Raw genomic sequence first — 27,811 nt, 5'->3', positions numbered from 1 at the left:
ATCCTTCAGAATCTTTTGATATGAATTGCTTAATATTTTTACCATAACTATGGGATAAAGTTATGTTATACAATTGTTTTAAACCAGTATAAGATTTTATCTTTATCTTCATTAATCTCATTATGTTTGATTCATCTGTCCAGATGGTTGAAATTTTTATTGAAACTGATTTAAACTATTAGTTATCTCTTCCAAGCTTCAATCATTTGTAAATTTTCTAAACATAGAAATCTATACTTTTTTCTGAGTCATTGATAAAGATGTTGAAGAAAATAGTCAAGTAAAAAGTAATACGTTCTCTCTAGTTTGATATTGATTAATTATCATAACTATTAGTTGTTTGATAAGTAGCATGACAACTGCAAGTTATTTGACTAGTAATCTGGACAATTGGCTTAACCTCTTGGTATCCTCATCTGTAAAATGAACATAGTAATAGTCTAATAAACAATCCATCTCATAGGGTTGTTGGAAGATCAAAAGAGATGACATGTAAAGCTTTGCAAATCTTAAAGCATTATGTAAATGTTATTTTTTACTGTTATTATTACTAGTCAGACTTTTACTGTACAATTAGTTCACACTATAGTGTGAATTAGTTTTTATCATTTTTTCTACCTAGATATTTTCAAAAGGTTCCATTTCAATTTTCTCCTTAAATCCAGGTTCATGTGCCAAAAAGATGGCCTAGAATATCTAAGAAACTATGTTAAATATTCTATTGAAATATACCATGACTTTGGTATATTGAAACATACCATGAATCATATGCTCCAATGAAAATACCATGTCTAGAGAAGTCCTTGACCAAAAGTCTAGTAATCCTATCAAAAAAGAGGAACGAAGTTAATTACTGTAGCATGTCTTGTTCTTAATGAATCATACTCTCTTCCCTGATCACCATTTCCCCTCTTCATTTACAAACCATTCCTTTACAAATGCTTGATAGAATTTTGACAATGAAGTTAAGCTCCCTAGTGGACTCCCTAGGTCTGAAAAAGTCATGTCCTACCTCATTTTCAAAATCAATATATTTACCTGTCACTATCTTATTTTCTATGATTTTTAAAAGATCATTTCTTGTAACTCTTATTTTTGTACCATGTAAGCTTCATTCAAGTCTGATGACGTGAATTTATTTTTGGCCAATAAATGATCTTATACCCTCTTCTCATTATCTTGAGTTTCTGTTTGCTAGTAACAACTTTTGTTTTATTATGTCTTGCTTCTGAGTCATACTGGCTGTGTAACTTGGGACAAATCACCTGACCTCTTGGTACTCTAGGGAATCCCTAAAGCAATATATTTCAGAGAAGGTGCTGACCTGCATTGTTAGAGGGAAGTTTCCTTATCTGGAACATCTTCATTCCAATTAAGTCACAAATCCAATTCTTTTTTTTTTTTTTCTTTTTTTTTTTTTATTTAATAGCCTTTTATTTACAGGATATATGCATGGGTAACTTTACAGCATTAACAATTGCCAACTCTTGTTCCAATTTTTCACCTCTTACCCCCCCACCCCCTCCCCTAGATGGCAGGATGACCAGTAGATGTTAAATATATTAAAATATAAATTAGATACACAATAAGTATACATGACCAAAACGTTATTTTGCTGTACAAAAAGAATCAGACTCTGAAATATTGTACAATTAGCTTGTGAAGGAAATCAAAAATGCAGGTGTGCATAAATATAGGGATTGGGAATTCAATGTAATGTTTTTTAGTCATCTCCCAGAGTTCTTTTTCTGGGCATAGCTAGTTCAGTTCATTACTGCTCCATTAGAAATGATTTGGTTGATCTCGTTGCTGAGGATGGCCTGGTCCATCAGAACTGGTCATCATATAGTATTGTTGTTGAAGTATATAATGATCTCCTGGTCCTGCTCATTTCACTCAGCATCAGTTCGTGTAAGTCTCTCCAGGCCTTTCTGAAATCATCCTGTTGGTCATTTCTTACAGAACAGTAATATTCCATAATTTTCATATACCACAATTTATTCAGCCATTCTCCAACTGATGGACATCCATTCAGTTTCCAGTTTCTAGCCACTACAAAAAGGGCTGCCACAAACATTCGTGCACATACAGGTCCCTTTCCCTTCTTTATAATCTCTTTGGGATATAATCCCAGTAGTAACACTGCTGGATCAAAGGGTATGCACAGTTTGATAACTTTTTGAGCATAGTTCCAAACTACTCTCCAAAATGGTTGGATTCGTTCACAACTCCACCAACAATGCATCAATGTCCCAGTTTTCCCGCATCCCCTCCAACAATCATCATTATTTTTTCCTGTCATCTTAGCCAATCTGACAGGTGTGTAGTGGTATCTTAGAGTTGTCTTAATTTGCATTTCTCTGATTAATAATGACTTGGAGCATCTTTTCATATGACTAGAAATAGTTTCAATTTCTTCATCTGAGAATTGTCTGTTCATATCCTTTGACCATTTTTCAATTGGAGAATGGCTTGATTTTTTATAAATTAGAGTTAATTCTCTATATATTTTGGAGATGAGGCCTTTATCAGAACCTTTGACTGTAAAAATATTTTCCCATATTCTTTACAGCTTGAAGATTTTTTCCTTTGATAGAGGAAGTAAGCACAATTAGATTTTGCCTTCACTTTCTTTCTTGCCCCCTTATAATCTTATTTATTCCAAGTTTACTCCTATAACTGTTTTCACTGTCCTTAGCCTCTCCTACAGAGGTGAAAGATTTTTTCCCCCCATCTTTGTTTGAACCTTCCTATTCTTTGTACATATGTAATTTGCTTTTGTATTCTTCTTCAGTTATTCAGGGTCTGCTTCTGCTGGGAGCTGTGACTATAGCTATATGTGGTTATAGGCAATTTAAAAAATATTATTATTGCTTATTGATATCAAGATCAGTGGAAAATCAGTGGAACAACAAGAAGTAAATATTCTAGATGCAAGAGGGACCTCTAAAATTTATAAAGCACAAGAGTTAGGCGGTCAGATTTATGCTTTAGGAAGCTTATGTATAATTGGGATAGATGCAAATCTGCAAGCTAACGAGCTTTTGGAAAATTTCAAGGTATTAGAAAGTAGGATTTTTTTATTCAAGAAAATCCTTTTACAGGAATTTAGAGGCAAATGTGAAGATGAGCAATGAAGAAAATAACATAAGGAATTTACCACCTCTTTTTATACTTCGATGATGATGTCTCATTATGTACTTCAATTTTTCATGTTCTATCTTTGATTATAAATCTTTACTTATAGATTTTTTACTGATATTCTAGGCTATCTTTTTGGCACATGGACCTGGATTTAAGGAGAAAGTTAAAGTTGAACCTTTTGAAAATATTGAGCTCTACAACCTAATGTGTGGTAAGTATACATTCCTAGAAAGAAATAGACACGCCCAGTTCAAGAAAATTTTATTTTAGGATCTCAGATACTATTTTAAATGTGGAGTATAAAATTTTCTCTGACACAAGAAAAGTCACCATGAACATTTGTTTATGTGACTGTTTTTACTAATATATAATGAGAAGTGTTCTCAAACTCAAAATCTAAATATCAACATAAGAGAAATTTATTTTTTAAAAAATCTGTCAGTGAAAACGGTCACATAAAAAATTTTCACGACGACCCTTCCTCTGTTATATTATATGATTGATAATAAGGAAATACAATTATAAAAATGAAAAATTCATAGAATGTTTTATAAAAAATAAAAGTATTTAGTTTGAAGCACTAAATCTTCAATCAATCAAAAACATTTATTGAGTACTTAATATGTGGTAGGTACTGTGCTAAAGTGCTAAGGCTACAAAAAGAAGTAAATGATAGTCCTTAATCTTGAGGAGCTTACAATAGAAAAGAACAGATAACACACAAACAAATATATACAAAGGAAACCATATAAGGATAAATAGAAAATAATTAACAGAAAGAAAGCATTAAAATCAAGAGGGGTTGGGAAAAGTTTTCTGTACAATTTTAGATAGGACTTAAAAGAAACCAAGGAAGTCACTGAGTGAAAGTTGAGGCAGGACTGTGTTCTAGATTTGGAGGATAGCTAGAGAAAATGTCCAGAGCTAAAAGATGGAATGTTTTATTCATTTAATAGCCAGGAGGCAAATGTCATTGTGTACATGTTGGTGAGTAAGGTGTAAGAAGACTAAAAAATGGGAGAGGATTAGATTAGGAAAGGCTATAAATAAATTTTTATTCCAGTTCTGTAGTCTCAAGGGTCCTGTTGCTCTCTGCCAAACCTAAATTGAAGTCATAAGTGATGACATACACCAGACAGAAGCCACACAGCATAAAAGCAAGATCCAGGCTAGATAAACTGAAGCACAGAACTGGACATCAAGACTGAGGAAGTCCATGGAGCACTGTTACAACACAAAAGTTGCTGCTGGCTATAGAAGATAAAGCCAAAGATGCTGTTGGTCTGGTTCAGGTTGCCTAATTGACTGACCACTCTGACTGTATCCACAATTCTCTCAGCCCTTAAATACCCTACTATAATTACATCATTATAGCATACCAAGTATGTGTGAACTAGAGAACTATTATCTTATCAATCACACTGAGTTAACACCCTACTGCAAGTATCCTTGTTTCAAGTATACCTCTCCAGACTTGTTATATATCTTGAATCCTCTACATAGTTATTATTTATGTTCAGATCTATCAAATTCATATTTGTTTATGTTTATATGTATGTACTTATAAACAGTTTGAAAGGAGATTCTCAAATGAACTTTAAGAATTATGAAAGATAAAAAAAAAATAACTTGTGCATTATAAAAATACTCTCAGGAATTACTTTGGGTTAAATATTTATATGAAGAAATGTTACACATAAAAGATGTTAAGTTATTTTAAGGAACTGACTATTTTCAGAACAGTGTATAGCAAATTATCTCAAGTTTTCCCAGCTATGCAATTTCAATTACTCCAGCTATTTGAACAAGCAAATTTTAGCTCTTGCTGCTTGTATATACCTTAATTGAGAAAGTTATGTCTGCTTGATTTTACTTCTACAACTTTCAGTGACCCTTCAGATTCTTTGACAACAGGTGATGGGAACATCTGTGGTTGGGATCCGAATAGTGAATATTTGTAGTACAACAATATTTGTGAAGGAATAGTCCAGCACATGCATGTTTTGTTTCTCTAAATTTGGAAATTATTGCCATCAGTTTTTAAAAGTCCTTTAAATATGTATTTATATAATAGCTTTTAATTATATATATATGTATATAATAATAACATATATTTTTAAAAAACAGATCTTTTGCACATTCAACCAGCACCAAACAATGGAACTCATGGAAGTCTAAACCATCTTTTGAAGCAACCTTTCCATATTCCATCACACCCCAAAGAAGTGTCGACTTTGTATTCTTGCCCCTTTGTTAATGCAAAGCCTACAGATAATTTAAATTGTATATGTGATTTATTAGATCAGGTAAGTGATACCAATAATAACCACAGATTATTTATACTTTAAAGTTTATAAAACCTTTTCCTCAAAACAAGCCTGTGAAGTAGGTGATACAAATAGAGATGAGGAAATTCAGGTTCAGAATAGTTGAGTAATTTGTTTAGGATTATATAACATGTAAGTTCTTGAACCAGAACATATTTTCCAATGCCAATTCCAGTATTCTTTTCATCTTACTGCAATGTGGGTAGAGATCTTTAATGAAGGTCATCTAACCCATGATCTCTTTTAGGTAGGCTATTACACATTGTGATCAAAGGATAGATTTGGAGACCTGTTCTCTTTAAGTCAACTTGATCAGAACATAATACCCCTCATTTTAAAACTGAAATTCTATTCTTCTGTGTTTTGCTTTTTGCAAAGTTTTCTTGAATATCATAGGAAGGAAGTATGTGACAGGGTAGGAAGTTTGATGTGGTTGGTAAAAGGCTAGATTTGGAATTAAGAAAACCTGGGTTCAAATCCAGACTCTGACACCTACTGGCTCTGTTACCTGAAGCAAGTCATTTAGTTTGTCAATGCTCTAGGCAAATTTGTAAGACCATAAATTGTGGATACAGTGCTAGTTTGCCATGATAGAGGAAGTCCCTATATTGATGAAAAAACAGATTCAGTAAAAAAGAAAAATAGCTATAGATTTTATTCCACAAAGTTTAAGAACATTAATTTTCATATTTTGTCCAATTAAAAGTAGTAAAAACTTTTTAGTACAAGTGAAATTATCTTGTATTTGAATCTTCAAGTACTGTGCAAAATTTCTTTTATTTAATTGAATTTTTTAGTTCAGTATCTACATTTTACCTCATTCCTGTTATCTTAGGACCAAGGAACAAATCATGAACATTGTAACACATCTTTCTTTCCTATATGGGGAACTCTTTTTTCAAAGCACATCATTCTGGCTGTTATTTGAAGAAGGCCAATAGTCACAGCAAACAAACTTTTAAGTAGTAGTTGTGACAAAATTGTCAGGTATAAAAAAGGAAGATTTCACTGGGATTAGCAAAAGCTTGGTTTTTAAATAGACTAATTTTTAGAGTGACTAGAAGTAGACTCATCCCTTTAACCCAAGAAAATCTCTTATTTCATTGTCATTTATTTCATTATTTTACAGAATGCTCAAATAGAGAAGAATCAAAATCTTAATCTCACATCAAAAGAAGGTAGGCCAATAGAAAACAGAAAAAAGCTAATTTAATAACCACAATATTTAAGTGATTTTTATGTTTCTATTGTTTGGATTTTATCTGAGCAGTAATATCAACAGTTGCCTGGTTATTGATCAAAATTTGTCACTCTCTCCTCTCCCAATCTCATTTTTGAACTGTGTGCTTACTAATCTTTTCACTATTATAGCAGTCACTTTTGTAATTCACTCTGATGAAATAGTCCATTGCATATAATTGGCAAGTGTGGTATCCAAGGATAGTGTTGGAAAGATAATGGAAAAAGACTGGTTCCTTGTGGTAAGGGAATGCAGGGTGCCTTTTCCTAGAAACAGGTCCCTGGTGTCTCCTACATGGATTCCTTCTTGATATGTATGTATTTGTGTTTGTATAGGGGTATGTGTATATACTTATATATATTTTTATGTACACACATACATACACACAAACTTTCCCCATCTTTTGCTTGAGTGCTCTATATCTTTATTACTAGGAATTGGTGGTTTAACTTACACTGAGATTTTTGTTTAGGGTAATTAGCATGCTTGCTTTCTTTGTTTTTATGAAAGTCTGATTTGTAAAGTTTAAAAATAGCATGATAAACTGTGACTACTTGAACACAAAATAGGAGAATAGATTTTAAAAGTATTTACTAAACTAATTTAGTAAGCATTTACTATGTGCTAGGTAAACTCTGAGGACATAAATACAAGCAAGAAAGTCCTTGCCCTCAGGGAATTTACATTCAAATGGGGAAAGAAAGTATGTAAAGGAGAGTTGGAAAAGGGGATTAGGAGGTCCACAAGTAGGCAGTGTGGTATGGAGATAGCATGGATTTATTTGGGAACCTTAATTCTAGACAACAGACAAAAGCTCACTTATCAAATCTGGCATCCAGAGACAATGTATAATACTCTATAGGGAGAAGATAAGGAATGATGACCAGAGTTCAGATAACATTGTCTGGAGATAGCATGGAAGTGGTGTGGAGGTCTAGTATATTTTCTATTTAGACCCAGTGAATTTTTTTGTTCCATAATTTTATGGAAAACTCCATTCTCATTGGACTATATCTATTTTATCTGTATCATTGTTGTTGAGAATCATTTTAATTGTGTCTAACTCTTCCAGACCCCTTTTGGCATTATTTTTGGCAAAGACCTTGGAATAGTTTGCCATTTCTTTCTCCAGTTCATTTTACAGATGAGGAAACTGAGGCAACAGGATTAAGTAATTTGAGATTGGAATTGAACTCAGAAAGATTAGTGTCTTCCTGAATCCAGGCTTGGGCTTCTATCTACTAGCTCTTTATATCTACTCTATCTACTGCTCTTTATACCTAAATCTAAACTTATACCTGTATCTATTTATCTATCTATCTCTGTCTATGCAGCTTTGACACATCTTTGTCATATGATCCTGAAAAAGTCACTTAGCTTTTCATTGCTTTGGGTATCTAAGACTGTAAATTCTAAAACATTTCCAAAGGTGAGAGAGGTGAAGGAAATTTTCTCACTGGGAGTTACCTGAACTTACATGTATACTTATGTATATATATGTATGTATGTATGTAGGTTATGAAAGTATTAAAAAGAATCTCAGTTCAATGATAAAGTTATTTCAGAGGTATTATACATGCTAATTCTATGATCATTTTACTATGCGAGTTCATTATGTATGAATTTCAGTTAATGGAAGCATACCTGTAATTGTATTTATATTACTCATTAGTGTAAATTGTACTTGAAATTATATTTCCAATAAGTCTTTCTATACCCTTTGAAGAGAAAAATCAAATTCTTACTATGGTACTATGTTAACTGCTGGGATTAAAAGATATAAACAAGAAGAAAGACAGTTCTATCCTCAAGGAACTTACATTCTAATGGAGGACATAGAAATAAAAACTTACATTCTAATGGAGGACATAGAAATAAAAACTTACATTCTAATGGAGGACATAGAATATTATTTCTATGTCCTCCATTAGAATGCAAGTTCCTTGAGGATAGAACTGTCTTCTTGTTTATATCTTTTAATCCCAGCAGTTAACATAGTACTATAGTAAGTCTTGTATGTATGTATACGTGTATATGTGTGTATGTATACATACATACACATATATATCTTCTGATAATGAGCTAAAGATGGGAAAAGTATCTGGAAAGGGATATGGTGGAAAAAGTCCCAGAATGAACTTGATTAGTCCAGATACTTTCCTTAAAATGGAGATCTGGGAAGTATAGCTCAATCAAAAGAAGAAACCTTAGGAAACAGAGTAAACTTCCCAAGTGAAAAGCTGCAGGGGAAGAGTAAGGTCTATAATTCTGAAAACCCAATTCAAATAAGTGAAATAGAAAAATTTGGTACTATCTTTTTAAAAAATGTCAATTTCAGTTTGGCTAATATTGGCCCCTATGTTGGGTTGTCAAAGACTGTATTACTGAAGTGTCAGCTTGGACAGCTCTACCCAAGGTGAAACAACATTGCATATAAACCTGGACATATATTACTTAGAACCCAGGACTAGCCTAGCTAAGTGTACAAAGGCCCATCACCTTTTTGGCCATAACTACTCATGAATCTATTTTAGTGGCGTGAGTACTCATATCAGTGAAATTAGAGCTCTTTTGAGGTTAGTTATTAGATAATAATTTTTTCTCAAAACAAAGTCCACCCCACTTTGAAGCTCTCACTTATTTGAGAAAGGACTATGGGAACTGAGGGTAGATCACAACATAGCATTTTCATTCTTTTTGTTGTGGTTTGCTTGAATTTTATTTTCTTTCTCATTTTGTTCCCTTTTTGATATAATTTTTTCTTGTGCAGCAAGATAATTTTATAAATATGTATGTCTATATTGGATTTAACATTTTTTTCCTATGTTTAACATATATTGGATTACTTGCCATCTAGGGGAGGGGAGGAATTAGAACATAAAATTGCAAGTGTCAGTGTTGAAAAATTATCCTTGCATATGTTTTGAAAATAAAAATCTTCAATTAAAAAAAAAAAGAATTGGGCCTAGAACAGAATTGCTTCAATTCCCTAGTTTATTATTCAATTATACAAATACAGTATTTATTGCAAATATTATAACTTTTTTTTGAGGCTATCAGGGTTAAATAACAGGGTCACACTGCTAATAACTGCCTGAGACTGGATTTGAGTTCAGATCCTTCTGATTCTAGGACTGGTGCTTTATCTACTGTGTCACCTAGCTGCCCCACAAATATTAAAACTTTAGAATTCTCTGAATTTCTTTTTTATTTTAATGTGAAGTAACTTTGTAGAAGTCAGTTAATTTCTCTGAGTCTTAGTTTCTTCCTCTATAAAATGAGTAGGGTTAGAGAGATAAACTCTTTTCCATTCTAGTCCTGCCTTAGTTCTAGTCCATTCTAGTTCTGTCTTAAGTGCTCATTTTAAATACTGTTTATTTGTAGCATCATTAAGAATGCACAAGAGGAAAGCCAATCCAAGAAGCATGGTACCTTTAGACTGAGCTACTAACCTGTGGCTGCCTTGTTAGAATGAGTTAATTGAGGTACCCAATCTAAGAAAAAGTTGGGAGAAACATTACTGATTCCTTGATCCCATAGAGAAATTTAGATGTGATTTAATACACAGAACAGTACTTTTGTGCATCATAAACTTTTGGGCTATTATCTTTTGGAATAATTTGAATTATTATATAGTGTCTTTTGAGAGCAGTCGGTTAAAAAAAAACACACGCAACAAAATGCATTTTTTCATTTTCCAGTTTGAGAATTTTCTCTTGAATGTACTTTTCTTCTAACAATGATGTCGGATCAAATATAAAACCAGGAATTGTTTTTGTGCTTTAGAAACTGAATCAGCCAAAGAAAATTTACCTTACGGGAGGCCCAGGATTACACAAAGAAGCAAAAATTACTGTCTCCTTTATCAGAAGGGCTACATTAGTGGATATAGTCAAGAAATCCATATGCCTCTGTGGACCTCATATACAATTTCTAAACCTGTAAGTACTAATGGACATTGATGTTAAGAACTTAATATTTGTAAAGTACTTTATAAATGTCAGCTCTTTTTAGCCTTACAACAAGCCTGGCAAGCAGATACTATTTTATAGATGAGGAAACTAAGGTAGGCAGAACTTTGTGACTTGTTTCAGTACACATAGCTTATAAGTGTCTGGTCAGATTTTCTTGATTTCAAGTCCTGCTCTCAAATCACTATGTCAGGTAGCTGCCTATGTTGCAGTGTCATGTGTGAAAAAGAGAGACCAATTTTATTGGGGCAAAAGGTAGGATTTGAACCTAGATCTTCCTAATTCAGAGTCCAATATCTCCCTTGATCCTTAAAACAGTTCAGTGAGAAAGGCAAAGCATGTGTTTGAAATGCCTAAAAACAGAATGAAATTAAATGAGTTCTGGAAGAAATAGTGATGTTACTGTAATTCTATCCAAATAGCTCTTCATTTTTACTAAGTACCAAATCAGATAATTTAAGCTTGTAAAATTAGTGCATCCAAGTGTCAGAGAAAAGAGCACTAGACCTGGAGTCAGGAAAATCTGAGTTCAAATCTGGCCTCAGATAAATACTAGTTGTTTGATCCTGGACAAGTCATTCAACTTTGTTAACCTCAATTTCCTCAACTGTAAAATGTATTAGAAAATTAAATGGTGAACTGCTCCAGTATCTCTGCCAAGAAAACCCCAAATGAAGTCATAGAGAGTCAAAAAGGATTAGAAAAAAAAACCAACCACCAAAAAATCCTCCAAATCTGATCTTTCAACAACTAAAGTCAGCAACCATTTGTTAAACCCCTTAAATGGATTACCCAGGAAATAAGTATGTATTGTATTTTGTGCATGCCTTAGAAAGATAAAATTTTATTCTATCCCAGATGGTTCCACTGGAACTTCAGATCACTTTAATTACTAAAATTTTATTCTCCACTATAATCCAGGTTTCTTTTTTTTAGTATTTTTTTTTTCCTGAGATAATTTGGGTTAAGTGACTTGTTCAGGGTCACACAGCCAGGAAGTGTTAAGTATCTGAGGCCAGATTTGATTTCAGGTCTCCTGAATTCAGGGCCGGTGCTCTACCCACTACACCACCTAGCTGTTCCCATAATCTAGGTTTTTTGATATTTATTCACACAACCACAGAACTAGTACTGGTTTTGCCCCAAAGAGTAGGAAATAGGTAATTTCTTGTAAAACATAATTTGGCAGAAAGAAAGATTGGTGATTGAGTAAAGTTTGGAATATTTCCTGACACATCTACTAATAGTCATTATGTTAGCCAGTTTGTGTTGCTGTTTATAGTAGAATTGTTTAGACATGATTTTGGAGAAGAAAAGAACTTTAGGTACCATTTCTAATTCAATAACCTTCATTTTACAATGTATGAAAATGGAACCCAGGTAGGTAAATGACTTGTTCCTTATTCATTTAGAATGTTGGACTAAAACCTGTGGCTATAGGCTCCTAGGATATCTGAATTTACACTGAATTTTCAAAATTAAATATATAATTTTAAAGAAATATTAAAATCTAATTTTTATAAAATATGGCCAAAGGGAAAAGATCTTTGAATTCAGTTGTATTAGTGCAAGCAATGAAGTGCTTAACTCCTCATCAATGTGAAATAAAGATGTGAAGCAGATCTGTGTATAAAAGTGTTAGAGGTTGATAATAAAGTGTGTATGTTTCTCCAACATTATTTTAGGAAACATAGAAGGAAAATGTTAGATGTTAGACTGGAAAAGAAAAATATCTAGGGAACTCCTTTAACCAAAATCTTCCCCTCTCCAATCTTTACCTTCCTAAAGGCCTTAATTTTCAGGATGCAAAGACTTCCAGAGATTAACCTGTGGCTAGTTATGTTCTTGCTAAGAGTATATTGCAAAAGTTCTGCCTGTTTTTATGGAGAGGAAGGAATTGGTTGATTCTGGATATCTATTCTCCCTGTTCCATTCTAGGATTTTAGAGGGAAGTAAATTTCCTACCACTAATTAAAGCCCTGAACTGGAAACCAAATTCAGTTACTGACAACTGTTTGGTCATGATAGTTGGCAGGATAGACTAACATGATTTGCTACCCGATGTAGACAAATATTTTACTCCCTGTAACCTGAATAACCTGATTTTAAAATACTATTTTGCAAACCTATTAACAACCTTGAGTGTTGATATTTTCATAATATAAATATTGAAAAGAAATATAAATGTTTGTGCTTTTATTTAATATACTACATATTTTATGTGTAGCTCCTTAAAGTAATTATTAGTGTTCTTTCTCCTCCTTTTTCCTCTTCTCCCTCTTCCCTTCCCACCCCCATATATGCCTAAAAAGGTAGCACTAATAAGATCTGAGTCTTATAATTTTGAAGGGCCCATAAAGTCTCAGGTACATAAGACATATAAATTAATCAGACTATAATATGCTTTGTTTATTTTCAACATTTCTATCCTCTTATTCAATAAGAAGAATGTTTAAGACTTTCAACTATGAATCTACCAGGCTTTGGCCACTTACAGGTGGAAATTCAAGGCTCAGAGATATTATATGATCTTTCTAGGTTAATGGGACAATTCATTGGTGGAAACAACTATTTAGTATTACTAGTTTCCATTTTTAACTAGAGTTCTCATCCTTTTACTTCTCTTCATGTATCCATGTGACAGGATGGAATTCTAGCAATTTTGTGCTTTCCAATTCAGAAATTACTCTGTTAGTATGTTGTGGTCCAAGAAAATTACATACAAGGATATTTTGAACTTAGCACAAAAATGTTGTAAATCAGCTTTGTGCTTGAAAATCAGACCTTCAATAGGAGCAATTCTGAACATGTGCTCAATTGACATGTATGTTTGAGCTTCTTTTTGTGGCTTCAGTGCCTTCTGATTTAGTTGTCTGAAAACAACTAGAGGGAGTTGGTTGCAATTTGACATGATCTATAGCAGCTGCCCATGGGTTTCTAATCTGGATTTGGTTGGGACAATGTCTTAGCTTTATTTCTTAGTAAGAAAAGAAGTGTCATGCAGCTATTACATGAAGGGACAAGCAATAATAGAAAATCATTAACTAGAGTAAATAACTAGAGAATTTAATTGGAAGAACTTTTCAAAAAACAAAACTAAAATTTCCTATAGGTATCATTTGGTTTTTGTTGTTGTTGTTAAAAAATTTCACCTTTTTTTACACCTCAAGATTCAAGTTCTTTTAAAAGAGCTTTTCAAAAGGTTTTTGGATAACCTGATATAAGAAAGATAAAATCTTGACCTAGTCCTCACTTTTTTGTTTGCTTCATGTGAATCTTAAAAACACAAGAGGATTACAATAAGTTATAGATATTAGAAAGCATGCTTTATATAATTTTATGACAAAAATCTGGTTTGGGGAGGAAATAAAATAAATAGATAAATAAGAAACCAAGCAAATATTTTTTTGTTGTGATTCGGGAGCCACCTGATAATCTCTCCTCTCTTGCCTCCAATTTATTTCATTCCCAGTCTACAAACAATACCTGTGTAAGTAAAGGTTTCCCTGCAACTCCTTCAGATGTTATGATCCACAGCTGTGGAGGCTCTCGGAGAATTGACCTGCCCCTTCACCTAGGCATGGTCCTTAACATTTTTTCTCCAAGAGAAGTCTTGGAAGGATTGAAAAGAATGAAAAGAAATTGAAAGGTATCTCAGTTACATAGTATATATAGCCTTATGAGTAAGTAAACTTGAGTTTTCATAACATCAGAAAACAGGAGTGTTTTGTCCTTTATATCTCATTCTCTGATAAGGAGATTTCATAGCTGTCCTGAAAGTCACTGGTGAACTAAAGGACTTCTTATTCTGTGCTTCAAGGTATTTTCTTATCCTCCCTATTCCACCCTAATCAGACTAAAAGGGAAAAGTAATTCATGTTAAGTACCATTGTGCTAATCATCCTGGCAGGTCTTAATGGTTCAAATTGAATGGGACTGATTGGATGACGCTTTCTCAGAATTGAGACCAAGTCATATGATCCTTATACCCAGAGCAGGAAGATGAGGCTCTAGGACCTCAGGTTTCAGGAAGTCACATGATTCCTCTTCCCAGTCTTGAACCCTGAGTTGCAAGGAATCACATGGTCTCTAAAGACCAAACCCTCAAGTGATGTGACTCACAGGAAGCCATCAACATTGGTCAAGGATAATTACATCCTTTTAGTCTATCCAATGAAAAGGCTCCGGTATTTTGCTTTTTAAATCTTGGACAAGCCAGAAGTCAGTTAGTATCCCTAGGCACATAGGAGTAATGTGTGTGTCTGGGCTTCTCCTTGCAGGGACTACATAAATTCTTTCTCTTTGTACTGGAAGATGTCTTTGATTAGTTAATATGGGAAAGGTGGTCTAGGACTACCACACAAAATAATAAGGCTTCAAGAATCAGGGTGCTCAAAATAGTATTAGAATTTCTGCATCATACTGGGAATTTCATCAGCCTCCTTGTCCTTATCTTTATCCCTCCTTCATCCATTCTTAAAGCTATAGGGAAAATCACAAGAGATACAGAGGGATTAAACTGCCACAACACTCTGTCCTGGAATCAAAATTGAGAAGGGATTTATTTGGGTTTCACTCACTCCCAGAAAATCTATTATCTATATTTTAAAGAAAGGAATGAAACAAACATATATTGAGCATCTACTGATGAGGTGTGAGAATTAAGGGTAAGAGAGCCCCTCTGGTCGATGTAATTCCCAAACCCAAAGTTTGTGGCAAAAGACAATTTATTTACAGTAAGAAGAAAGCTTTTTTAATGGACAAAGAATCATGTTAGATGAGTTTACACTGAGAAGAAAATATCCTCATCAGTGGGCAAAATCCTATTAGGACTTCTGCAAAGGTTTACACTGAAAAAGACCCAGTGGGGTAAGTCCAGAAGGGCTTTTAGTAAAAATTGGGATTCAGAGTAGTCTTTTATTAGCCTTCTGAGGTTTGAGGCTGAGGAGATTAAGGGACTTTTTTTTTTTTTAATAGAGGGTGGTGATTATGCCCCCTGGCCAAGATCTCCAAATGAATGGGGTTACTTATCTTGGGAGTTTGTTTTCCTTATGGACAGAAGGGTGTGCCCTTCCTAGAGGTCTGAAGGGTTTAAGACCTCAAATCACCCTTCCCCCACAGATTAAAGAGGACACAATGTACATCACTACCATATGTCAAGCACTGTGCTAAGTGCTTAAAAATGAAGGACAAATATATTCGTAGTAGTAGTAGTTGTAGTTTTCCCATCAATTGGGTCTTCCTTCCTTCCTTCTTTCCTTCCTTCCTTCCTTCCTTCCTTCCTTTCCTCCCTCTTTCCCTCCCTTTCTTTTTTTATTTTCTCTTCCTTCCCTTCTCTTTTTCTTTCTCTTTTCCTCTCTCCCTTCCTTCCTTTCTCTATTGCTCATTTTGTCCTTATCTCCCCACCTCCCCCTTTCTTTTGTTTCCTACCCAAAGGAATTTGAATTTTAATACCTGAACTTGGTGGGGGTTTTTGGCTAGAGTGATTTCTTAAGTACCTTGCCTTAAACCAAAATCACTCTGGCTTTCATTAATTGGATAATAGATCTAGACCTAAGCCCACAGGGTCATTGTTTGGGGTCTGAGTGGCTCAGAGTAAATATAAATAGCCATTGTTTCTGTTTTGGCCAGAAACACTGAGGTCTTCCCCTCCCAGATTGATGTTTTTTTTTTTTTTTTGACTTGGTAAAAGAGACCATTCTTTACCTCATTTATTATCTAGCCTTAACTATAGAATGGATGTTGCCTCAGTTAAACTGAGAGCTGGGAAGGACCTTAGCTTAAAAAAAAAATTCCCACTGCATCCAAGGCCATCTCTAGTAATCTTGATTTTTATCCTACCACTGGACCCAGATGGTTCTGAAGAAGAAAATGAAGCTGTTGGCTTTGCATAGCCCTCCTTCACTTAAATCCAATTCATTTGTATGTCATAGCATCAGTTCCCTGAAGTCAGTCCTTTTCCAAAACAAAGGACAGAGGACAAACAACAACAACAATCATCTCATTTAATCTTTAGAACTATCTTCTTGTGGGGCAGATATTATTATCCCCCTTTGACATTTGAAGAAAATGAGGCAGATAAAGATAAGGTGACATACAGGGTCACAGAATCCAAGGCAGGATTCAAATTCAGTTTTTCTTTTACTCAAAACCAATTGTGCTACTTAGCTGCTGTCTGGCTAGATAAGAAGGTCACAAGTTTTTCTTAGTCTTAACCCAGTTACATGTGGCTCTAATTTGGCAGATAATAAATTTGTATTTATAAAGCTGATAGAAAATTCAGGATTTTTTAGGTAGCACTTGAAACTGGATAGCTGAAAGCTATCCCTCATACCTCTCAAAGCTGATTCAGGATATTTGTGTTAATATGAGGGAAGAGTGGAAAAGCAACTACCTCTCTTCAGTGTCTGAAATTTGCCTAACTCGTTTCAACCTAATTTCTACATCCAGCTACTTTATTTTATGTATGAAATAATCTTTTAAAAAATTTCTTATAAAAGTGAATAAGTTAAATTGCAAATAATAAACCCTGAGATGATATTGATGAAGTTAGTGGTAGTGATGAGGTGTGAGAACTGGGGTGGGGAATTCCCTCTGGTGGCAGGTCCAAAGTGAAAGAACCTGAAAAGTCTGTGGCCAAAGGGAATTTTATTCACTAAGCAGCCAGCTTTGCTAGGAAGACAAACTTCTTAGTGGTAAAAGGTCCTGTTAAGGAAATAACAAAGGTTAACGCTGAGAAGAGAATATCTTCATGGTGGGCAACAGAACTGGCAAGCAGCCTTGCCAAGAAGAGAGCTTCCTGGGCAAAACATAATCCTGTTTCGGACTTCTGCAAATATTTGGAGTTCTGAATCCTCTTTTATTAGCTGTCTGAGGCTTGGGCTTCAATGCCTCAGGCCTAGATTTCCAGTTGAAAAGAGATTACTTATCTTCCAGTTTCCAGCCACTCAATAGAATTATCAGATAGAGATTTCCAATTGAATGAAACCATTTAACTTGGGGAGGGTGTTGTCTGGGAAAGTATGTATTTCCCCTGGGAAAGCCTGAGATCCTAAATCTCCTTTCCTTTACACCTTAAAGGGGACACAGTTTCAGGGTTCACCCCCATCAATATGATTCAGTGGTTTTACAATCAAAAAACCTGCATGCAAATCCCTGCCTCTAATACTTTACTATGTGATCCTGGGAAATTTGATTTTTATTTGTAAAATTGTACTTGTTTTATTTGTAAAATTAAGAGTTTGGACCAGATTGTCTAATTATCTATTAACTTTGGATGTTATGAATCTATAAACACACACACATATTCTCTAATTCTCCAATTTGTAAAGTTATATAATACTTTGTTATTTATATTTTTAAGTATTATTAGCTTAAAAAAGCTAAGACTTTTGGGTCACCACATAATAGTCTTACAACAATCTTGTAGACAAGTAATTCAAATGTTATTTTGTTTTTAGAAATGAAGAAATAGAGCTACAGAGATATTAAAAGATTAAAGTATGATTTTATGGCTTGTCCAAGGTCATATAACTTGTAAATTGTCATGTTCATAACTGAATGGAGCATTATAAACCTAATAATAATAGCAAAATGCTTTCACAACAGTAATAGGGGCTAAGTGCTATTATTACTTGCCTATGGTCACATCCTCCTATGTGAGATAGGAGTTGAATTTAGATCTTCCTCATCCCAGGTCCATCCACTAGGTCACCTAGTCTCACCAGGATAGAATATAGTCTTACTGCTCTTACCTTTTTTATTCTGAACATTATGCCTTTCATAATGTAATGATCTGTAAGAGCATTAACATTTTTGGCTGTCTTATCAGACTTTTGATGCATATTGAGCTTTCACTGTAATAAAATCCCTATTTAAACTAGAAATATTTTGTAGTTAGCTTTTCCCATATTGCATGTATGGGGCTTATGTTTGGATCTCTCAAGTATAGATATTTACATTGATCCCCATTCAATGTTTTATCATTTGAGTTGGTCATTATACCAATCTAGCAAGTCTTTTTGGAGCCTTTCATTTGACTTTCTTCTCCTTCTCCTCCTTCTCTTCCTCCTCCTTCTTCTCCTCCTTCTCCTTCTTTCTTCTTCTTCTCTTTCTTTCTTCTTCTTCTCCTTCTTCTTCTTCCAATTGGGGTTAAGTGACTTGCTCAGGACCACACAGCCAGGAAGTGTTGTGTGTGAGATTAGATTTGAACTCAGATCCTCCCAAATTCAGGGCTGGTGCTCTATCCGCTGTGCCACCTAACTGCCCCTTCTTAGCCATTTTTTTATGCTTTGTGTCACCTGTAAATTTGAAATAATTGCCACCTATGGTTTCATCCGATTTATGGGTAAAAATCTTCAACAGCAGCACAGCTCTCTAGGAGCATTTTCTTGGAGAACCACTCCAAATAGACACCTAGCTTATTAATAGTTATTCTTTTTTTCTTGTTATCACTTCTTCTTGTTATCACTTGTTATCACGTTATCACTTCCAGATGCAGCTGAATCATTAACTAACCCAAATCTTATCCTCAAGCATACTTTAAGACCCACATTCTTAAACTGTGGATCCTGACCTCATTTGGGGTCACAACTAAATGTGAAGGTCACAAAATTATAATCTCTTATCAGTAAATGCTTGATTTATATACCTATTTTATATATTTATATATAGCTTGGATCACATAAAAATTTCTTCTGGTGAAAAGGCTTGCAAGTGGAAAAAGGTTAAGAAGCCCTACCCTAAGAGACTTTGTCAAATGTTAAAATCTAAGTAGACAATAGATAGACCATTCTTTTAATTTACTAATGTAGTTAACTAGTTCAAAACAGAAGTATCTGTCATCTAGAATTGCTTCTACTTCCCTTTTCTAAGTACTCACATATAATTTCCTTAAGTATTGATTCAAGAATTTTTCAAATACTAGAATAATCAAGGACAAGATTACTGGTCTATATTTTGGAGTCTTCACCTTCTTACTTTTTCTTTTTTAATTTGAGACATTTAACCTCTCTTTTTCCCCACTAGTAGTGCAGTACTACTCATTTTTCAAGATCATTATCAACAATACAGCAAATATATCTAGTTCCTTGAATACTCTAGTACAGTGGTGACTAACTCAAGTAGAAATAGAATGGGGAAGACTCAGCCTCTCATAACAATCTATAGAATGCATATTGATTTAGAAATATGCATATGAACAATCTTTTTTATTATATTTAAAATTTATTTTATTATTTCCCAATTTTTAAATATTTTAAATATATTTCCCAATCACATTTTAATTTTATTTAAACTCCACTTGGGAGTATTGTGGGTGACATGCAGCCTGAATGCCACAGGTCTGATATGATAATTCTAGGATATATTTCATCTGGGCCTAATGACTTGAATTTACTGAGGAGAGCTACATATTCCCTGTATATTTCATTTATCTTGAATTTCCATACCCTGCTAACCATTCATGTCTAGCCACTTTTATTTCAAAGGTCATCCTTTTTGGAAAAAAAGAAAATAGAAGCAAATTTGGAGTTTAGTCATTCACTTACTTAGCATTTATTAAGCACATGCTATGTACTAAATACTGTGCTAAATTCTGTTGGATTCAAAGAAAGGCAAAAACAGTTCCTATTCTCAAGGAGTTCATGGTATAATGAGGAAAGCCAATAACAAGTAACTTGATACAAACAAGACATATACAAAATAAATTGAGGGTAGTCTCAGAGAAAGGAACTAAGATTAAGGGAGACTAAAAGGCTTTTTGAAGAAAGTGAAATTTTTATCTGAGACTTGAAGGAATCTCCTACCAAAGGTGAATATGAGCAGTTAAAGTATTTCAAGATTGTTGTTTGGTTATTCATATCATGTATGACTCTCTCCATGAGTTATTGTCCATGGGATTTTCTTAGGAAAGACCCTGGAGTTGTTTGCCATTCCCTTTTCCAGCTCATTTAACAGATATAACTGATATAACTGAGATAACAGATAAACTGAAATAAACAGGATTAAGTGACTTGCCCAGAATTACACATCTAGTAAGTGTCTGAGACCAGATTTGAAGGATATCTTGACTCCATGTCCAGTGCTTTATTCATTTCACTATCTTTCAGTCCTGCATTTAAAGATAGAAAACAGTTGAGAAAAACTCTCAGAGTATATTGATGGAATGTCATATGTAAGGAATATTATGTAAAATCATGATTACTAGGTTGCATAGTGTGTAGAAGGTAGAAAGATGTAGGAAAGCTGTAATGATAGGAAAATTCTGTGTTATGAAGATCTGAGTTGATGATGAATTGGAGTGAGATGACACTTGAGGCAGGGAGACCAACCAACAGGTATTAAGTGAAGAGAGTCTGGACTAGGGTTATTATAATGATAAAAGGTTATGAATTTATTGATTAGAAAGATTTGTGAAGGTTGAAATGATAGAACTTTGTCAACAGCTTGGATATGGGAAGTAAGAGAATGAGATGTCAATGATGATTACCCAGGTTGTACACCTGGGTAATTGAGAGGATGATCGTTTACTCAATAGTAATAGAGAAATTAGGGGGAACAGAGAGGTTTCTTTTGGAGGGAAAGTAAGGATTTCTGTTTGAGGCCTGTTGGATTTCAGAAATACTTTAGATAGAGATGTTTAATAGGAATCTCTTACTTGGAAATATTGAATAGTCAATTGAAAATGAGAATTGAATAGTTCTGTTATTATCTGATCCAGAAGAGCAAGAATTCTAGATTTCTTTGATCCTTTCTTTGCTCTTTACCCCCAATAACTTTTTTTTTTTATTATTATTTTTAAATTCTAAGAAGATTTTTTTTTAGCAATAGAGATTTTTTTTTGAAAGGGGGTTTTGTTGCTGTTGCTGTTAGCATTCATTGGCAGGCTCAACTCCTTCAATAAAACATTTAGCATTTCTAGACAGCACTCCTCTTTTACACACATTCTCATTTTGACTTGGCTATTATCTCCTATACTTCTTTTTCATAAATAGGAATTTGCAATGAGTGTCTTGTGCATCTATTGTCTTCTTTAGGTGGATCATCCTTTTCCTAATTAGAATAATTTCTGCTTCTGTCTTCAGAATTTCATTTTTTTAAACTTTCTTTGCCTTTTATATTCTTAAGATAGTACCCCCCATCCCCACTCCACCCTTCTTCCCATGGCCTGAAGTTAGAAACATTACCTTTCAGTATTTATTACTTATAAAAAATATGGTATTTTTCCTTTAGAAAGAGGAAGCATGGCATAGTAGATACCGAGCTGCATTGCACGAATTGTTGTTGTTGTTGTTCAATCCTTTTCAGTCATGACTGACTCTTTGTGACCCTATTTGGGGTTTTCTTGGAAAAGATAGTGAAGTGGTTTGCCATTTCCTTTTCCATTGCACAAAGTAAGTGCCTGATAAATGTGCTAGGAATGGTAAATGATATGAAATAAAATTATTTTTCTAGCGGGTTTTCAAGAGGTCATTTCCCAGTGATGCACCCCAGGAAATCAGCATGAATTGAATGTCTCAGCTTCAGGTCCTCACTCTACCATATAAGTGCCAAAGGAGCTTTTCTTTTTTTTTCTTTTCTGTCTACCCAAGATAACCCTATTATTCTCATAATAGGAACTTGCAGGAATACTACAAGTCTAGATAATTTAACAAGATTTTTGCTTTAGCTTAAAAAATGCAATTTTTGGGGAGTGGAGAAATTTTAAACTAAAACAAAAATCTTGTTAAGCTGATGAGACCTACAGAATTCTGTTAAAACAAGTCTGATGTACCTTAATTTTTTGGCTCTTCTGAATCTAGCTGATGAAAATGTTCTTTATAATGACAATAGATGGGATGTTGTCAAAATCCCCATGAATATATTCAGATATTAAAAGGTAAAAATAAAAGAATAGAGTATTAGTACTCACCCATACATGATGACATGTTAAGTTCTGTTTTTGGTTTAATACTCCACTGAAGTATTGTAGAAATCAAATTAGATATCCACAGGACTTGAAATATTGCACAGTACCTGAAATATTATAGATACTTATTAAATGCTTATTGATAGACTGATGGTGAACTTCAAATCACTAAATAAATGGATCTGTTATTTCATTAGAAACTACAGGTCAGTTTAATATAATATAGTAATTAACGTTAATAATCAAAACCAACCAATAAATTTAATTCATATCTACAATGGCATAATATTACTATATTTCTAATGCTTATCGATCAACAGTATTTAAAAATATAGATAGTAGCACTTACAAAGTACTCTAGAGTCAAGCATAATTGTTTATAAAGGAGGAAACTGAGACTTAGTTCTGTGCTATTTCTGCTCTGTCCCTTAATGAGAATATTTCTATCCTCATTAAGAGTTCAATAAGTAATAACCTTGGAATCAACAAGGTCTTGGTTCAAGTTCTCCCTCTGATTATGTGCTGAGTTATCATGGTGATGTCATTTAATTTTTTAAGTGCTTCAGATAACTTGTTATCATTGAGCTACTAATGAGTTATGGATCTGTATCAGTAGAAAATGTTTCCATACCAGTAATGTCCCCTATATTTTTGAAATCATAGTTCTAGAATAGTTCCTCCTCCTTTTTCTAAAAACAAAACAAACAAACAAAAAGAGCACAATGCTTTGAAGTCAGAATCTCTTATTGAATTTTTGTGATGGGCTGAAATCTATTTTGGAAATTTGATTACTTTTACAAATGAAATCTACTCACAAGGAATTTACAATTTAATTATAAAGTCTATATATGGAAATTGCAAAAGCCCATAATTAGATATACAATTAATGATAGCTAATGTAGAAAAAAAAATGTATGTTTCAAGATCAATATAATGTTCACATCTGAATTTAAAACATATTTAATTTTAATTTTAATTTATTGTTTAAAATGAAATCATTTGTGGATATTTGCCTCTCCTCATATAAATATAAATCCATTCTTCTAAGTCATTGATTTTTAGAGATTCTGTATTCTGGTCTCCAAATTTCCTTTGGTTTGTGCACCCTCCTTTTTTTTTCCTGTGTGGCAGGCTTACTATCACGGGTGTTCCCAACCAGGAGTCAACCATGGGGAAGAAAACACTGCAGAAAACATCTGTTTCCATTACTCCTGTAGAGTTGATTCATTATGAAAATAGGAAAAGGTTAAATGGAAAACATTTTAGGGAAGTCACAAACCATACAAAGTACAGGCATAGCCACAACTGTGGGTGTAATTTTTTTTTTAATCCTCTCTTCTTTTTCCTTTTAACAGGGAGACACATCGCCTCTTCCTCCCACTGTTCCAGACTGTCTGCGGGCTGATGTTAGGATTTCTCCTTCTCAGAGCCAAAATTGTTCCATCTATTCAACCGAAAAGAATATCACCCACGGCTTCCTCTACCCTCCTAGTTAGTATGACTCTTTTTAGCACAGCAGCTTTGAAAGCCTTCATCAGCTGGATGTGGGCATGTGCTTAAACATACACCCCAAACCAAAACAACCTTCTTAGGTTAAGCAGCTTGCACAGGGGGAGGCATCCAGTGGCTGTGTGCTGACCAGAGGCAACACAACAACTGTAATAAAGACTAATAAATTTTGCAATGTGAGCCACAGGTCATTTGTAATCTTGCCCAGATGTTGAGAGAGTTCATCAGGTTTAAGTTTAAATTTAAACCAAAATTCTTTGGTGAGAGATGATCATCTAAAAAACTATATTTTTCTTGCTGCTACTACCCAAATGTAGCGTGTATTAAAAACATAGCTGTCTCTAAAAAATTCAGGCCAGAGTCTTAGAGGCTTTTGTTCATAAGGCAACATATCGAGGTGGAATTATGTATATATTTTTAATCTCTCTGAAAAACCTGGAAAAGCCAGTAAGCATATTTTTCTGAAGTTTGAATTTATGTCTTGTTGAATAGGGAACATTATTCTTACTAAGCTTCCCTTGAAATTTCCAGTAATTTCAAGATCTGGCTAGTTTCTCTTCTGATATTTTGATACTTGAAATATTTTTAGCTGTGACCAGAAAAGAAGTTGACAGATTTTCAGACTTTTCAAAAAGAGGAAAGTGATCATAATAAAATAATAAAAATATTAATAATATGCTGTTCTAAAATATGTAAATAGTATCAAAGGTGGATAAATTCTAGGTCAGTAAAATTAATTTCTGGAACTGTATTATTAAACAATTGAATATATTATTAAATGCATTATTAAATAAATGGTTTTGGAAGCCTTTAGATAGGCAGGTAGGTGGTATAGTGGCTAATCCAGGTAGATAGATTTGAGTTCAAATTAGACATCATACATCTGTGAACAATGTGACTTTGGGTAACTTCCTTTAGTGCCTCAGTTTCTCCAGGCATAAAATAAGAACATTAATAACACCAACTTCACATTGCTGTATGAGGATAAAGTGTGATAATTTTTGTAATGTGTTTTCTGAAACTGAAACTACTTCATAAATACTATCTGTTAATCTTTTTTTTTTAACTGAGGTAATTTGGGTTAAGTGACTTGCCCAGGGTCACACAGCTAGGAATAATGTTCTTTTACATGGAAGAGATAGAATTTTAACTATGTTTTGAATTGAACAAGTAGTATTTTGACAGGCTCTGATGGAAAGAACTAGAAGACAGTTATTACTTATGAAGGTAATGGATAAACCAAACAATATTTTGAAGAGAGAGAAGAATCCCTTGTATGAGGGGGTGGGTGGGAATGGGGAACAAGTCATAAAGAAGGAATCTTACTATGTCTACTCTGTCTTTTCAATAATATTTTCAATAATATTTTATTGAAATGTTGAACTGTGAATAGGGTAAATCAGTAACCATTTTAATTGGTTGTGACTTCACAGTGATTGGTTCAATGGAAGTTAATAGCTAAGCTAGACAGTTATATGGGATACAGGAATTCTAGAGATCCCTCAAGAGAATCCTCTTCTGTTTTCTACCCATCCTGGTCTAGTACAAGGAAAAGGTCTGAGGTAGCTGACTATGAATGGGAACTGTTGCCCTGGAAATACTGCAGCAATAATGGATAGTACTGAATTTTCTGTCTGCTATTTAGTATCTCCCTTAGTATCTCATTATTAAAAGTCGGAAGCTGGGCTGAGTGAGGAGATGGAGTAATGAAGGTTTGGCCCTTTTCCCATGATTGTGAGAAAGTGACTGTTTTTTCCCTTTTTTCTAATTCTAGCTCCTTGGATAGTGCATGGTACCTAGCAAGTGCTTAATAACTTGCTGCTTGCTGACTTGACTTGATTGTTTTCATCAATAATAACCAGAACAGGTTTTTATTGCTTTTGTTTTTGGTTTTTTTCACCCAGTGTTCAACAAGACGTCTGATGGACAATATGATGCTTTACTTACAAGCAATTTGGTTCCTACTTATAAAGCATTTAAACGTAAGTTAACTATAGGAATCCTTGGGATTTCAGGGGGAATCTCACACTTGCACAACTGGCATTATTTCCTTTTGGTATAAATAGAATTCTTAATAGTAAACATGAGATACCTTTTTAAGATGTGTTGAATTACTTTTGGACTACTTACCTGCTGAGCTTCTTACCTCATTATGTTCATATTTAGTTGAACCATAGAGAGACTGTTCATTCACAAATAAAAAGTCATTGTATTTCCTTGAGGGCAAATTGAAGTGCCAATCCTTAGATCTCCCTTCTATATTCTTGTTCTCTGTAATGAACAAACATTGCTAACTAAGTCTCAGAGAGAAGTCTGGAAATGCCTCTTTCTACTTCCCAGATAGTCTACCTCCCTTCTCTACAAAATAATTTCATTTCATTGTTCAAAATTCAAAGTAATTAGAGGCAGCTAGGTAATACAGTATATAGAGTGCGGCAGGCCTGGAATCAGAAGAGTAAGGTCAAATTCAGGCTCAAATACTTAGTAGCTTTGTGATGGGACAGGTCACTTAATTTTTGTTTGTTTCAGTTTCCTTAACTGTAGAATGGTACCTATCTTACAAGGTTGTTGTGAGAATCAAATGAAAAAATGTTTGTGAAGTGCTTAGCACAGTGTTTGCCATATAGTAAATGCTATTTAGATGTGAATTATTATTGCTAATCATTGCTAAGTGTTTTTTCCTCCCTTGGGGAGGGGATGTCCACATCTGTTATTTTATTAATTTAGGGAATTCCCAGTGGAGAGACTCTTTCCAGTGATATAGATGAGTAGAGATTAGCCACTTATTCTGTTATTTTAGACCAAATTCATAGATCCCTTAAGGAATCTTTGTATAGATTTCAGGGAATAGATTTCAACTTGTGTAGGAAAAAATAACATCTTCATAATAAGTTTTTTTTTTTTATAATCCTTGTATTTTACTTTATGCATCTTAAAACATTCTTCTGAGAAAGGGTTATAAGCTTCATCATGTTTCCAAAGGAATCCACAACTTAAAAAAAAAGTTAGGATAATTCCTTTAGATCTTAGAGGGTTGCTGGGAGTACAAAGAGGCTATGACTGCCCCTGATCACACAGATGTTCTGGACAGAGACAAAACTTTTATCCTGTGCTTTTGAACTCCAATTCTGGTCTTCTATCCTATGAAACACTACTTCTATATGCAATATAGAATAACAAAATGCAGATTGTAAAAATATATAATATCTTGGCAAATATTGAGATAGATGTTTTAAAGTGATGTTACATTTATTGTTTTAAAAATAAATTTTATCATAGAGAAGATAATTTCATGTGCAATAGCATATTTATTTTTGTCTAATCCTTTTATTATCAGAAATGTGGGACTATTTTCATCATGTTATGCTTGTGACATATGCTACGAAAAGAAATGGAGTGAATGTGATTAGTGGACCAGTGTTTGATTATAACTATGATGGACGTTCTGATGAGCCCCATGAAATTACAGAGTGAGTAAGAGTTTTTCATCCATGGAATTGTGTTGGTTATATAGAAATTTTAAAAATCAAACATTGTGTCAATAAATATCTTTCATGGGATACAATGTGATGAAGTAGAAAGAGCTGGGGGATTTTGTATAACTCACCTAACTTCTCATGCCCTCAGTGTCTTCATCTATAAAATAAAGAGTTTGTCTTGTTTAGAAAACCGTTCGGAAAAATTGGCCAACACATGGAAAAAGTCTGACATT

General features: G+C 33.8%; 1 protein-coding gene across 2 annotated transcripts in view; it reads left to right on the top strand.

Moving 5' to 3' along the window:
• ENPP3 (ectonucleotide pyrophosphatase/phosphodiesterase 3) overlaps positions 1–27,811 on the top strand; it is a 116,260-nt gene that overhangs the window by 75,829 nt on the left and 12,620 nt on the right. For both annotated transcript variants that reach the window (XM_012549338.3, XM_031964254.1), the window contains exons 18-24: positions 3,268–3,355; positions 5,272–5,450; positions 6,601–6,649; positions 10,498–10,652; positions 23,946–24,081; positions 26,004–26,081; positions 27,437–27,569. In XM_012549338.3, coding sequence (XP_012404792.1) covers positions 3,268–3,355; positions 5,272–5,450; positions 6,601–6,649; positions 10,498–10,652; positions 23,946–24,081; positions 26,004–26,081; positions 27,437–27,569 — 818 coding nt within the window. The remainder of the gene's footprint in view (positions 1–3,267; positions 3,356–5,271; positions 5,451–6,600; positions 6,650–10,497; positions 10,653–23,945; positions 24,082–26,003; positions 26,082–27,436; positions 27,570–27,811) is intronic.

Source organism: Sarcophilus harrisii, chromosome 4, assembly GCF_902635505.1.
Source record: "Sarcophilus harrisii chromosome 4, mSarHar1.11, whole genome shotgun sequence".
In the NCBI taxonomy this organism is placed as follows: Eukaryota; Metazoa; Chordata; class Mammalia; order Dasyuromorphia; family Dasyuridae; genus Sarcophilus; species Sarcophilus harrisii.
The sequence above is the reverse complement of the archived record's forward strand: the minus strand, read 5'-3'. Positions and strand labels throughout refer to the sequence as shown.